Consider the following 14,019-nt stretch of genomic DNA (forward strand, 5'->3'; position numbering starts at 1 on the left):
TAATATCTATAATAATATAGAATTTCGTATACAGATATATTACTGTGTAGTTTTCGAATTTGTTAAGTTGGTAACTAAATTTCACGCTCGATTGGATTTTATTGAGACTTTATGTATTTATAATGACGTTATGTATTGAGTTTATGATATCTGCTATCGAATCAAATATAAAATTTATGTTGTCAATACTGCAATATTTTAAATTCATTGAGAAAATTTAAGAAGAACGTTTTAATAATTTTGATATTTGTTAGAAAGGTTTTTGTGTCGAAATCTAATGATCTGTAATCGTAAACAAAAAGTATTGAAGTGAATTTTAAAACATTCAATGAACTTTTTCCAAATATTATTAAAATTGAACCGTTCCTAGTTTCAGTGCTTTGCTTTAAATTGAGTGAAACTTGATCAACTCATTATTTCTAATACATTGAGTGAGAGCATAAAACGTTTTCCAATTTTGTTCATTTTATTGTTTTGTTTATTTTGTATTCCGCGAGTATTACCAACAGTTAACACTTACTAGTCCCAGGTGCACTTTTTGTGAGTCGTAACCAACAATGTTGCACAATCCTAATTCGACTGTTTTGTCAAAGGAACAAACAAAATAATAATAATATTATAGTTCAAATATAATAATATATATAGTATTGTGTTTTCATAACAAATTATATTTGAAAAAAACTACTAGAAAAATAAAATCAAAAATTATTAAAATAGTAGTCATAAAAATTATGAATATAATAAAACATGGAAATGCTTATGATCGGGACCTGTAATGACGAAGCCTCGGATACGCCATAATTCATTTTCTAGTGGCGATTTGTGACTGTGGTAGCGTCCTACTCTACAGATTTATTTCACCATCACAACTGCAACACACACACGTCGTGCTTTTTGCTAATTTTCATTGTATATACATATTATTTTGCAAAGAGCATATTATTAAAAAAAAAAAAAATCATTAAAACCAAATAATTATAACGACATTTCATAAATATTTACAATTTGGTTGTGTATAAAATAAAATAAAATAAAAATTACTATAAACATTAAAAATAGTATCAAGTGCTGTGTTTATCAAAGTACAGGTTTAATTAAAAACAAAAGTTTACTAAAGACAAAAGACAGATAAGACCGATATTTTGGTTTAATTAATTAGATTACACTACTTAAAAATGTTAGTGATTTAAAAATATGTATTCGTTTTATAACTTTTTAATTTTGTCACTATTTATTGCGCCATCTAGCCATTATTTTTTATTCCAGCTTTTCAACATTCTACACTAGATGGCACTGACAGTTTTTGTAAATAGCAAAAATAAAATGTAAATGTTGGAATGACAAAAAATAATTTTTGGTCGGTTTTACAAAAACAAAAATAATATTAACATCAATATTATATAATATAAATAATATTGATAATATTTAACGGTATTTTAACAGCTTCGAATCAGAAAATAAGAATGTTCCTTGTGTCATAATATTTAGACTATAAATTAATTACGATACAAAAATAAGAAACTAATCTGAACTCCTAAATAATCCATAAGTCCTTCGTTACATTTAAAATTGCATTTAAAGGAAATCTTTAAAGCTAAATGTCAAACAAGGGTAATACTGATTTTGAATATTTTTGCATTCTTGTTTATTTCTAAATAATTCACAACAGTGTTGACCTATATTCAATCTTGTTTCTCTTAAATGCATTCTTCTCGAAATTAAATGTCATGTGGTTATTCAATTTGAAATTAAATGAACCCTCTTGTTTAAAAAACTGACTTCGCAAAATATTTATAATTAAATGTTCATTTAACGGTAATCATAAGTTCTAGTTCGCTAATAAAAAGTATTTTTTAATTAATAAACCAAATAAACGCATATTATACATTTTCTAGAGATTTATTAATTTACCTAGTGAAAAAATAATTAACTAATCTTATTTACAGTTTTCACTTTTCCAAATAAAATTATTTCATCAGTAAATAATTTACCGGTAAATTTATACGGAAACAATTATTGTTACCAAAAGCATAACACAGTTTATTTGTCTGAATGATGCAATTTAATTTTGAGACTTGGGTAGTTAACATGAAATATATATTATTGTTATTAAATAATGAGGAAATTGTTTTTGTATGTATTAATTAATCTTATATGAGTATAGAATATTTTTAATCAAACTATTTCATTATCCATTTAATACCATTTTAAGAGTATTACTTTAAAAAGTAATTTTATTAGTTATTTGTCTAAGCCTGCGGATATAAATTCATTTATAAACAATATAACCGACTGTATACGCATAATTAAAACTCTGAAAAAAAAAAACAATTTAATTGGTTCCTGTTTTTTCTTTTTATAAAAATTTAAATGTTGCTTTTATTAAAAAAAATATATTAAAAAAACTTAATAATTTCATTTTATACAATTTTTGAACATTTTATTTTATAACCAAAAGCATAGCTTGACAATTTTATATATGAGCATTATAGTCTCATACTCTTTTTTATAAGTCTAATGTTTAAGTAGTTCTCCATTAAATTTATTCGTCTCCCTCTATTTTCCAAAAGTTCATTTTTTATGGGGTCTACGAATGTGTTTATGAAGGCTTAAGTCCACATTGTCATATTCATTTAACATTAACGAGTAGAACCACTAGTGTTCAACCTGTTAATATGTTCTATATAAATCAAAATTATTGATCATAAAAATGTTTTTTAATAATTGAACTACAACTAACTATTACTATAACATTTTTGATTTCTATAAAATTTCAACAGTAACTAAAATTTATTTACGCATCACGAGCAAGTGATTTTTGTTGATTAAAACTACTATATCATTAACTCTTATGATATCATAAAATAATGGGCTAAGACTTCGGATTTATTAGTTCTTAGTAATTGTTTACAAGTTTTTTTTAGCCATATACTAGATTGTTTATATACATATTTGTTTGTTGGTTCTGTTGCTTTATCGGCCATTTGCTCTTTACATTTTGTTTGAAAGTCAATTACTGGGGTAAAAATGGCGATGGAGCTGTAAGTTTTTATCTCATAGCAAACAGATAGAGCTTAAGTAAACATAATGGCTATTGATTTGTGTGTATGCTACTGAAAATAATATTTCAAGGATTAAGAAGATATTATTCAACGGGGATAGATTTGTCTTGGAGCATTTTGTGATGTTTGTAAACAAATTACAAAGTATTTAAATGTAAACAAACATAACAAGAAAACGTTATCGTTTCATCTGAATACCATTAGATTTGAATGTGTAACTTTACATAAAATCATCGATACATGTGAAAATTGAATTTCCAAGAAACATCTAATGATACCTACTGCTTCAAGAGATTCTGTTTCTTCTTGGGATATAATTAAAAGCAATTAAATGAGCTTTTAGGGGGAGTTCAAAGAAAGTTGATTTCGAGTGCTACAGGTGAATGTTTGAAAACTAACAAATGCCGGTAGTTGAGAAATAAATCTTCGAGAGAAAGATCCCTTGGGTGTAGCAGTTCGAGTTAAATTTGTCTATCGTATTTCAATTGTTTTAGTGGAAAAGACATGCACAACGGAGAAGATGATAGTAAGGCGTATGAACCGAGTCACTTTAGGGTCGCCGCAGCAGACACGTCTTTCCACGTATGACTAACGGACGATGAATATGAAATTGGAATAAAGTGAAAAAATAAATAAAACTACAAAGTCTGATAAACGTCATAAAAACGTATGGTTGGCATAGTATTCGTGCGTAATGTTAAACTACCTATCATAGACTTTGGCCGTAAGAGTTGTTATAAGTTGGATAAACATAAAACTTTAAAAGTTCTCAATCGTGCCGAATGCGGCTTTTTGTTTTACGACTTTCCAGCTGCTTGATAAACTCATCTAGATGTGCCGACCATTCTATGAAAACTTCATAAATATAAAACGGAGTCCAATTTCGAAGACTATTTACAAATACAAGAGTAAATTTATTGATTGAACGATTTCAAACTTCATTGAACAAAAAAAAAAAAGTAATTGTTTTACTGGCAAGACATACGCACTAGAAAGAGGTATATTCGTTATTAACATATTGTAGATTAGAAATTATTTTGTACTCAATAATTTAAAACAAAATTCTTAATATTTCATTTTAATAAATTTTTAAGTAGAAATGAATTTGATGGATGTTCAAAATTTAAAAAAAATTCAGTATACGAATAAAAACAACATTTCATAACATTACCGACGTTTGTGCGTTTCGCAGAACTAAAGAAATATTTGAATATAACAAGTGAACACTACAAGATAACAAAATCATTCCTATTATCTGAAAATTATTAACATATGAAAACATATAGTCTTATTAAAATGATAATCTAATATATCTGTTATGATTTTTTCCCATTAAAAAAGTTACATTGCAATTTTTAAATAGTCTTTAATATAATTGAAAGCATTAAATTCATTTGTTTTAAAATTATTCAAATCGCTATAAAAAGGTCGGACGATTAGCATTTGAATAATTATACATCAGCGTTTAACATATGTTAAATATTAAACAGATGTTAAAAATATGTTTAACATTTAGTTTTATTTAAATAATAGTGATCGACAAATTGATACTCTTTTTTAGAAACAAAAATGTACTTTTCTAAACTAATTTTTGCCCTGAATTCAAATCTGTGATTTTTTCTATCACCTCTTGTTTTAAAGATTTATTATTAAGAAAAGAGTATAATATTAACAATAATCTTTGTAAAATATTAACCCTATGAGTCATTTTTTATAGTTGATATTTACGAACAATTATAATAAAAAGTTGAACTTTTACTATAAAATTTTTTTAGATCAACTTGTAAATTTTAAAATATCATTAAATAGGTAATTTTATGGCGATTTAAAAAATGGTAATTTGAGATCGATATGAGGTCAGAACTTTTGTTTAGTTGTTGAACAATAAATTTATAAAAAGATATCAAAGTTTAATTAAAATTACAATTTTTTTTTCAATTTATATTGTAATAATTCATTTTAATAGAAGTATTCATTATCACTTTTATGTAACCATTGGTAATTAAAAGAAATGGTACAATTGAAATTTTCAGATCTTAAGTAATATTTTAACTATTGAAAATAAAAAGTTGAATAAGAAGGAGAATAGGTGTAGCGTCAATTGTTGATACGATGTTTAATGCGATATGAGGACTACTGATATGAGCTTAGATAATATGGGTGATCGTTTCAAGTGTAAGTTTAGGATAAGAATAGGGCCGAACCCAAGTAGTTGGGATAAAAAAAGAAAAAAGAAGAAGAATTATTGAAAAAAAAAAAGTGTAAAATAAATGAGAATAGTCGATAATAACATTTGACATAATATTTCGGAAGTTTAACTATTTTAAAATTAATAATGATGATGAGGTTATTTTTATCATTACACATTACCTTATCGTGCTATTTCTCCACTTTATATTTAAAAATGTCAAAAATATCTAAAGTACTATTTCAAACGTTGTTTGGTAATGACCAGTAAATTTCTGAATCAGATCATTTTGTATTTTATAAGCTAGTTTAATATGTATACTTCCGTTTAAAAAAATTAAGTTAACACCCTTAAAACGTTAAATTTAAATTTAAAAATTACCAAAAAGAATTTTTTTCAAATAATTATTATTATAAGATAAATCAAGTACCTAACATTAGCTACTTGTATATATTTTATTTTGAAAAAAAAAAAATATGCTTCCATTATAATATATGCAGATAGTGCTATTTTATTTATAACAATTCCATAAATATTTGTTCATTTTTAATATTATTTTTGATAAAAATAGTTTCCGTTAAGTTTTTTGGTGTATTTAGGATCCCCAAGGTACAAGTATTTTTATTAAGCAAATTGAAATTTCCTATCTTATTAGGGTTTAAAAGTGCTTTTGTATTTTGTCAAGAATACTTAAGTAAATAATTTATTTTGCTGGCTATAAGACATTTTTATAATTGTCCGTTCAAACATATACGTGAGCTAAATGTTACGAATATAACTTCAGTTATAATACAACCATATTCATAGTCCTATTTATTTTTTAAAATTAATTAAACTGTATGGAATTTTATTAGTTGATTTAATAAAAAAAGGATGTGACCTTTTTTATCGAATTAGTGTACAAATTCAAACCATTTCGATTGAGTATAAATGTTCGATGAAATGTCAAGTGAGCAATGAGCCTCTTCTGGTCGGTACATTAATTATTTATCTGTATTTTTTTTTTAATAGTTTTTTCTTTACCTGTGCTGCTAGAAGATTAATTTCGTAATTTCTTCTCGCTTAGTTGCCGTTAAAGGAACTTTACGTTTTACTTAAACTACAGGCGCCGTTACACCCCATCGGCTAACTACTACTGCAACAACATCGAAAATGGGAAAAAACTTTTCTCTCCTCTCGTACCAACCCTTTCCAACCTCACTGAATTGACTTTCACCTGGCCCGTTTAATGGATTTCCTAATTTCAGGATTGCGCTGGATGTACGACTTGTACAAACAAACCATAAACTTAATACAAGCAAAGCTCTTAAGTTAATAAAATTATATCATAGTGGTTCGATTAAAAAAAAACTTAAAAAATAATAGTAAAATATTTGGCTCTCTCGGCCAATAATTTAAACCTATTGATAAAAAAGTGTTCGACGACTGCCACATAAATCATCAAGAGAAAAATGTAAGTTTGACCTAAGGTCGTATACTATGCAGAGTGAAATAACAATATTTAATTAAATAAAGTTGCGAAATTAAGAACTTTAGAACTCTTAAATGTATTTACTGCTTACAGTACAATGGCGTAAAATTGTTTTTATTGCGTTTAACTTGGATCGTTAGTCTTACAGAGAGAGAAACTTATAACAATTAAGCATCTCGACGAAATGTTTAATACTTAGACCATACGTTTTAAAACGATAATTGCTATCAACGCAATACTTGAGTAGTATGGACCTTCTAATGCAAATGGGTTTGGAGCATCAAGAAAACAGGTGGCAATGTGTTTTTCTGCAAAATGCTCTATAAAGATAACATTCATTAAGTACTGCATTAGCAATGTTTATGATTTAACGTTATGAAATCTAGTCATAGTATTATGTGTATTTAAGCCACTACTCCGAGACAAAGTACCATTAAGTTACTTGCTAAACTAATAACTAAAAATTAACTAGACAAAGTTAAATTAATATTGTTCATTAAATAAATAACAAAATTTGATATCAAGTAAATTCATATGCTATTCACCAGATTGTCATAATTCTAATATTACACACAGCTATTTCATAATGCTATACATTTGTGTTTAGGCTTTCAAAATACTCCATGTATTAATTTATTTTCAAACATATTAAATAAAATCGTGTTAAGGTATGTTGTCATCAGATATATTTAAGAGATATGCGCTGACATAAAATAAAATATGTAAGAATTCGGGAATATTTTAATATAGACAATGCCTAAGTTCTTATTTTTTAATATCAAACACATATTCAGATTTGATTTTTTTTTCATTCGAATTTTAATATATTAGAGCATTTATCGGGTCAAAAATATAATACATTTTTGTCATATTTTTCTAAATTCACCATACTTATAAACACGATACAACACTAATATGGTTACTACAATTCCTCCCACGTGTCTCTGATAAAAATTGAAAACTTTGTATAGATAATCAAATATATTTTTTATAATTTTCGAAAATATGCAATTGGACGGAAAGGGATACAAGTCATAAACAGTCAGTTATAAAGAGATCATTAAAACTAAAATGACATACATAAGAACGCATAGGTTATACTTATAATTATTTTTATACCATCAGATTTAAAATGACTTAATAAAATTTAGTCGATAACTAGTTTTGTGGTATTATATTTTACGATAATACAACTTTTAGGTATAAACACTACCTCACCTTATCTTTAAATGCTCATAACTCAAAAAGATATATTACAAAATTTTCTATCTAAAATTTTATCTAGTTCAAAATTTAATATTATAATAATGATTAAGGTTGGCATTTAATTATCTTAAGTTACCCTTTTAAAATTACTCTTAGTAATAATTTTTTTTTATGATAAATTTGATATTCACTATAGTTCATAACAACAAATAAAACATTATTCAGTTAAGTTTTAAGAAAAAATCATTATTGAACGAAATAATTGGGAGTAATTGTCTTAATAAATCATACTGTATAATACGAATTACGTAGGTTGCATAGAAATAATTGTCAAGCACAGAGTTCTGCCTCTTGTTTTTATTAAGATAAAACGACCTAAGCGAACTTCGAGTGAAGTGTACCGTGTAATAAATTATGGAAATGGCTTTATAATTTGCATTCTTAGTACTACTAGTACTCGAGAGAATCGTCGACTATGTTGATTTTTTCAACAAACTGTAAGATACCTACAATATAACAATAATGTAAGTGTATAAATCTGTGAAAATTAAAATAATCATTATAATCAATACTTTCTATTTAAACAAAACTATGATACCACGATATGGTATTAAAAACACTTAGATTACAAGTTTTTAAAAAAATAGTTTTTGGGGATGTAAATTAATTTTATTTTTATTCAAACTGGACTGAAAAATTAAACTCAAATTTTGTATCCGAATTGTATTCAATGAATTGTTACCTTGACAATAAAACAGAAATGTAATTTTTTGGATTTGATCCGAAATTAAATCTATTAAATTTCGAGGTTAAATTATTATTTACATTTAGCGTACTTTTATTTTATATTTTATTGTGGTTTATTATTTTATATTTTATTAGTTACTTTGATAGACTACGAAAGATTTGAATAACTGAAAAGCTAACAACATGAATATATTCTTGTTGTCTACATTTAATGTGTGTATTTTGTTTTCATACTAGTTTAATATTTTTTTCATTCTCAAGAACTACAAATTATGTTATTGATGTAAGTTTTAGTAACAGAATTTTGATCAGACACGCAAATAAATACTACTTTGTAATAGCTTCTATAGCTTTTTTATTTATTTTTCGAGATACAGTGAAGTAATTGAATTTGTAAATGATGATTTTGATTTATAGACGAGTCTAGCAACGTAATTTTACTTGTATTTTTATGTTATATATATTTTTTTAATAAAGTTCTTCGATGATAAAAAGTAAAAACACATTTTTTTAGTTTTCTTATTGTATGAAAAGAAAATATGTAATAATAGTTCAACGTATTTGAAGTTTTTGTTTCGGAAAATTATACAAGGGCTTGAAAATAATGTAGTAAATTTAATGAGTGTATGATATGAAAAAAAACGTCATAAAATTATTTCTATTAAGTCTTTCAAGTTGTGTTACGTACATTACTGTTATATGATACTCAAAAAACAATATGAAACGTTATAAGTGTAGAAGTGTCATGTATGTTACCCATAGAGAACCTAAGGGTCTCTATGTTATATGCAACAGTAACCCTTTGATTTAATACTTTTTGTTTCTCTACTTGTAGCATATGTTAATATACTAGTATAATGTTTATAATCATCATCCGTAAGTAAGACTACAATTTGCCAAAATCATTTAGTCATATTATTTTTCATGTTGAGATTGTGTCCCATTATTAAAATGATTTGAGATTTTTCTTTTATAAATATATTTCTTAAAGGCACAAGAGGAAAATTTTGTACAATCTGTAGATTTATAATGGAAATATTTCCAATATTCTCGTGTCTGTTATTTGTTTGATGGTTTCCTATAACGGTTTTTCAAAACATTACAAGTTTTAACCGTAACTTTAATAGTTTTAATGAATATAGACCGACTGCAGTTTATTGAAACTTTTTGTTTTAACATGTATCCTTTTGTTAATGCTTAGCCAAAGAAAAATATTAATAAGAACTATGCTTATAAAAATGAAAAAGTTGCAAACGTTTTTTGTTTACGGCATGTCGAGAACGATACAAAGGCTTTAGAAAGTACTGAAATATGCATGAGAAACATGGTGAAACTTTTAGCCTTAAGTTGCTCAAAAGTATAAATAATACATTTAAACCGTGCGAAATATTTACGGGAAAAGTGAAAAAGGAGCACATCAAATACTGTAATTAAATCCAGATTTATAATATGGAAAACATTCTACCAAGTTCGTTGTGCTTAAGACGAACTTTAATTCTGTTTATAATAACGATGTCCCACTATAACTAGTAAACGCAAGTTTGGAGAACTATCCCATTATGAAGACTATACGTGGCTTCTTAGATTGAATTCAATGATAATATTAACGCGTTAGAACGTGCGGTTGTATAATAACGTCATTTCGGTTGTATACCCCGTAAGAATAATGATCATTGTTAGTATTATTTTCGTTTACACTTCACACGTTATAATACTGCTAGAGATTCATATAAATGTATTCCATTTAAGCAGACAGCATATTTCTACTGTTTTGATGGCTCAAAGTGAAAAATGCTGAAAAAATATATCAAACAAATGTATAACCGGAAAAAATGTTTTTTTCAGGGTATACCTTTTGAATACCAGTCTACAACATTTCGATAAACAAATTGTTTAAAGCTACAGGTTCGCTATACCACGTGGTCGGACAGAGGTGTTTTAAATTAATCCATCAAAATGTTGAATGAAGAACAATGATGTCTAAGGAAGTATTACAAAATGGTTTACAAAAGATATAACATTACTATCGATTTAGCTTTTTTAAACTAAGCTTTTCTTCCTGAAGTTATATTTAAAAATTATCCAAAATTCAAGCTCAATATATTCCAAGCGAGTCGTAGCTGTCAAAATCGGATATCACGTTGTTAATCACCTGACAGTTACATGGGATGGAAATTGACGTATCATTTTACGTACCACCGTTTTGGCTTGTTAATAATTTTAGATATACGCCCATGATACCCTACTTCTTTCCCTATCTTCATTAATGTTACCGTAATAATATCTAACTGTTCATTCATCACCAACCCGCTGATGGCACTCTCTCTGCGATCACAAAAGACACACGCGCAGACCCAAAAGGGACATTTTTTTATATTATTATTTTGGTTTCAGGGTTGAGACTAAACAGATCACACCTAAGACACGGCGGTGAAAAACTTGCGTCGTTTGTCTACGTCAACTAACTCACGAGTGGTAAGACCTGTTCTCCATTAGAATCCTATTCCTGAGAAAAATAAAGACGTTAAATCATTTTTTCTCCTCTTTTATTCCGCTATTATTATGTACGGACAAATTCAACCAACAGGTTCGATATGTGGTCACCGCATAACATTATACAACACGTGTTACGATTAATGAAAGACAAACGAAGATGTAACAAACCAATACGAGATGCTGCCCGCTGTCACATTACATACAAAAGTCCAATTACACGGTGGTGTCAAATATCAGCGAACTGCGTATTTTGAGGTTCGAATGAAGCTAGTGTAATTTGAAAAAAACGTATTTTTCATAACAGTTCTAATGGTATGTTTTAAATTTTTAAAAAAATAATTGTTGCGCTGCCTAATTGTTGCATGAAATTAATGTGATTTGACGAAATATAGTAATTATTTTTCTATGTGTTATAGAGATTCAGAATGTCAAAACTGGTCTCGTGCAAATATATATACCTCAAATAGTAATAAATAAAAATTACGAAGATAAATGTAGCCATTAAACTTCAAAGTTTAATAGTAGGAGTAAGTAAAACAATAATTGCGTTAATATAGCGATTTTTTAAATGGTTTCTGCAAAATGGTCCATAAAAATTGAGAAATTTCAAAGTTTAGCAACTTCATTTACCACTATGTAGTAGGCAAAAGACTCAACCCGACTCGACGACATGATCGAGCGACTCACTAGTTTCCAAGTTTTAAGTATACATTATGGAGCTTGTATATATCACGTCATAATATCACTATTAATAAGTTTTACCCGGAAAAGTGAAAAACATACCGAACGAGCAGTGTACATAGACTAACGAACGAGGAAACTTTTCAACCACTAAACCATGTATTATGTGGGATAACTATTTAATCGGTTTCGACTAAAAGTTTGGCCAAACCGAAATTTCAGGGTAAAGTGACTTGTGATGTAATCAGGATGTTTTGTTCCCGAAAAAAAAAACTTTACTTTTAAAAAATCTGCACTTAACGTCTGTAGTGTTTTATTATACAGCAAAATATGCATTAGTTAAATTGTATGAGAGTTACCAACATGCGAGACTAGATGATACGGTTCTAGCTAATGACATCAATATAAAAACGATTGGTCTTTTATGAGTTCCATGTAATCATCGATAAGAATCAAATGTATCCAGAAAGCTTTAGTAAAGCGTGCAACTGGGCGATAGGTTTTTTTTCTATGCGCTAGAAATCTTCTGAGTTATGCATTACTACTATGTTTTCTTATCTCAGAGATAAACAAAGTCGAAAATAAATACTACAATAATTTATCTTTAAAAAAGTTTTAACGTTAAATGGGAGTTATATAAAACAAATAAAATAAAGAGAACGTTTTTGAAATGATTGAAAGTAACTATTTTTTCAATAAAACAAACTGTTTTTGTTTTATTTATTTATGCAGTTTGTTGAATTAGTTGTGTTATCGATTAATTTCAAAAACAGATAGACCCTTTATGCTTATGTCATAATAACAATAACTTTACTAATAATATAACAAACAAGCTGCTAAAATTAGTGAACTCGTCCTAATTTGCGTTCCTTTGAAGTGTTTATGTTGCGCACACGTTAGTTAAAATGGATGTAAGAGTGTGTGTGTGGCATCAGTTGAACCACATGCTGTTACTTTTATCTCAGTCATACAATTAACAGTTACCATAAACATTATTTTCAAGTAACCCGTTAGTTAAAACTATTTTAAGTCTGTATTTAGATGATACAAAATTTTAGTTGCATTACTTACAATTCATGTACAGTCAAAATTGTTTATAATGTTTTAATGAACAAATATATGATAAATGAGTAATTTATTAATACTTTTGGTGGATTATTTCTCAAGTAAATTTTTATGTTATTTGAGTTAAAATTCAAATGATAACTATTCTAAGAATATATTGCAAATAATAATATAATTTTGATTTTATTATTTTTGACGTAGATTACGAATAAAAAAAACAGTCTTTCTTTCTTTTCACTTAATTTTCAAAATATAGTCCATAAAAATAAACAAGATAAATGTTAAATTTCACAAAAGTTTGTTACTTCTTAGTCGTTTTTAACAAAAAGTTTTCCAATCTCTTAAAGCTGTAAATGAAGTATAACAATAACCCGATTCGCTTTGTCGTTCAAAAACTTTTTATTATTATTATTATTAATGAATTTAATCATAAAAAACAGAAAATCTAGTTTTATTGTAATTATATGCATTCAACCATGTGGTTCATATTCTATGTAGAAAATGATAATAAATAAATTAATACTGTATAACTTGATTTTGAAGCATGAATGAGAAAATAATTTCTTTTTACATCAATGTCATCAAAATCACCTTTATTAAAAAAAAAAAAAATTATAAAGATAACTTTATATCATATTTATAGCAACTATAATTTTTTGTTTATCTTAATAATTAGTAAATAAGAATATTGCTGAATTATTTGGCTATTAATATCTTATAATGATTTTAGACGAATAGCGACAATTAATAATTAATTGTTACTTAAACGAAAAAGTTTGGTAATTAAATAATATTTTGATTTATACTAGGCACTATATAAAGTTACGAATAACAATGCTTTTTAATATAAATAACTGTTTTATTTGACTGAGTGTAAATAAAACATTATTAAAAACAAAAATAATATTTTATTATAGTCATTTTAATTGTAATTAAATTTTTCTTTTTACATTTCAGAAGACCTAATCTTGAATATAAATATTATATTATATTTTATATTTATGTTTTACTTATGCTTAATAAGAACGTTTTGTTGTTAATTAATAGAGTATTTTAAAACAAACAAAATTGGTAATTATTTTTAGTAAAATTAATTCCATTTA

General features: G+C 26.5%; 1 protein-coding gene across 8 annotated transcripts in view; it reads right to left on the bottom strand.

Moving 5' to 3' along the window:
• Window positions 1-14,019, bottom strand: part of LOC126906077 (uncharacterized) — a 177,099-nt gene that overhangs the window by 75,898 nt on the left and 87,182 nt on the right. For 6 of the 8 annotated variants that reach the window (XR_007704181.1, XM_050686334.1, XM_050686332.1 and 3 more), the window contains one exon: window positions 771-869. The exons of the other annotated variants lie outside the window; for them this stretch is intronic. Coding sequence is in view for 5 of the 6 variants with exons in the window: in XM_050686334.1 (XP_050542291.1) it covers window positions 771-799 (29 nt within the window). In the remaining variant the exon portion in view is untranslated. The remainder of the gene's footprint in view (window positions 1-770; window positions 870-14,019) is intronic. 8 annotated transcript variants of the gene reach the window in all.

The sequence above is a fragment of the Daktulosphaira vitifoliae genome, unplaced genomic scaffold (genome assembly GCF_025091365.1).
Source record: "Daktulosphaira vitifoliae isolate Bord-2020 unplaced genomic scaffold, ASM2509136v1 Scaffold_4, whole genome shotgun sequence".
In the NCBI taxonomy this organism is placed as follows: domain Eukaryota; kingdom Metazoa; phylum Arthropoda; class Insecta; order Hemiptera; family Phylloxeridae; genus Daktulosphaira; species Daktulosphaira vitifoliae.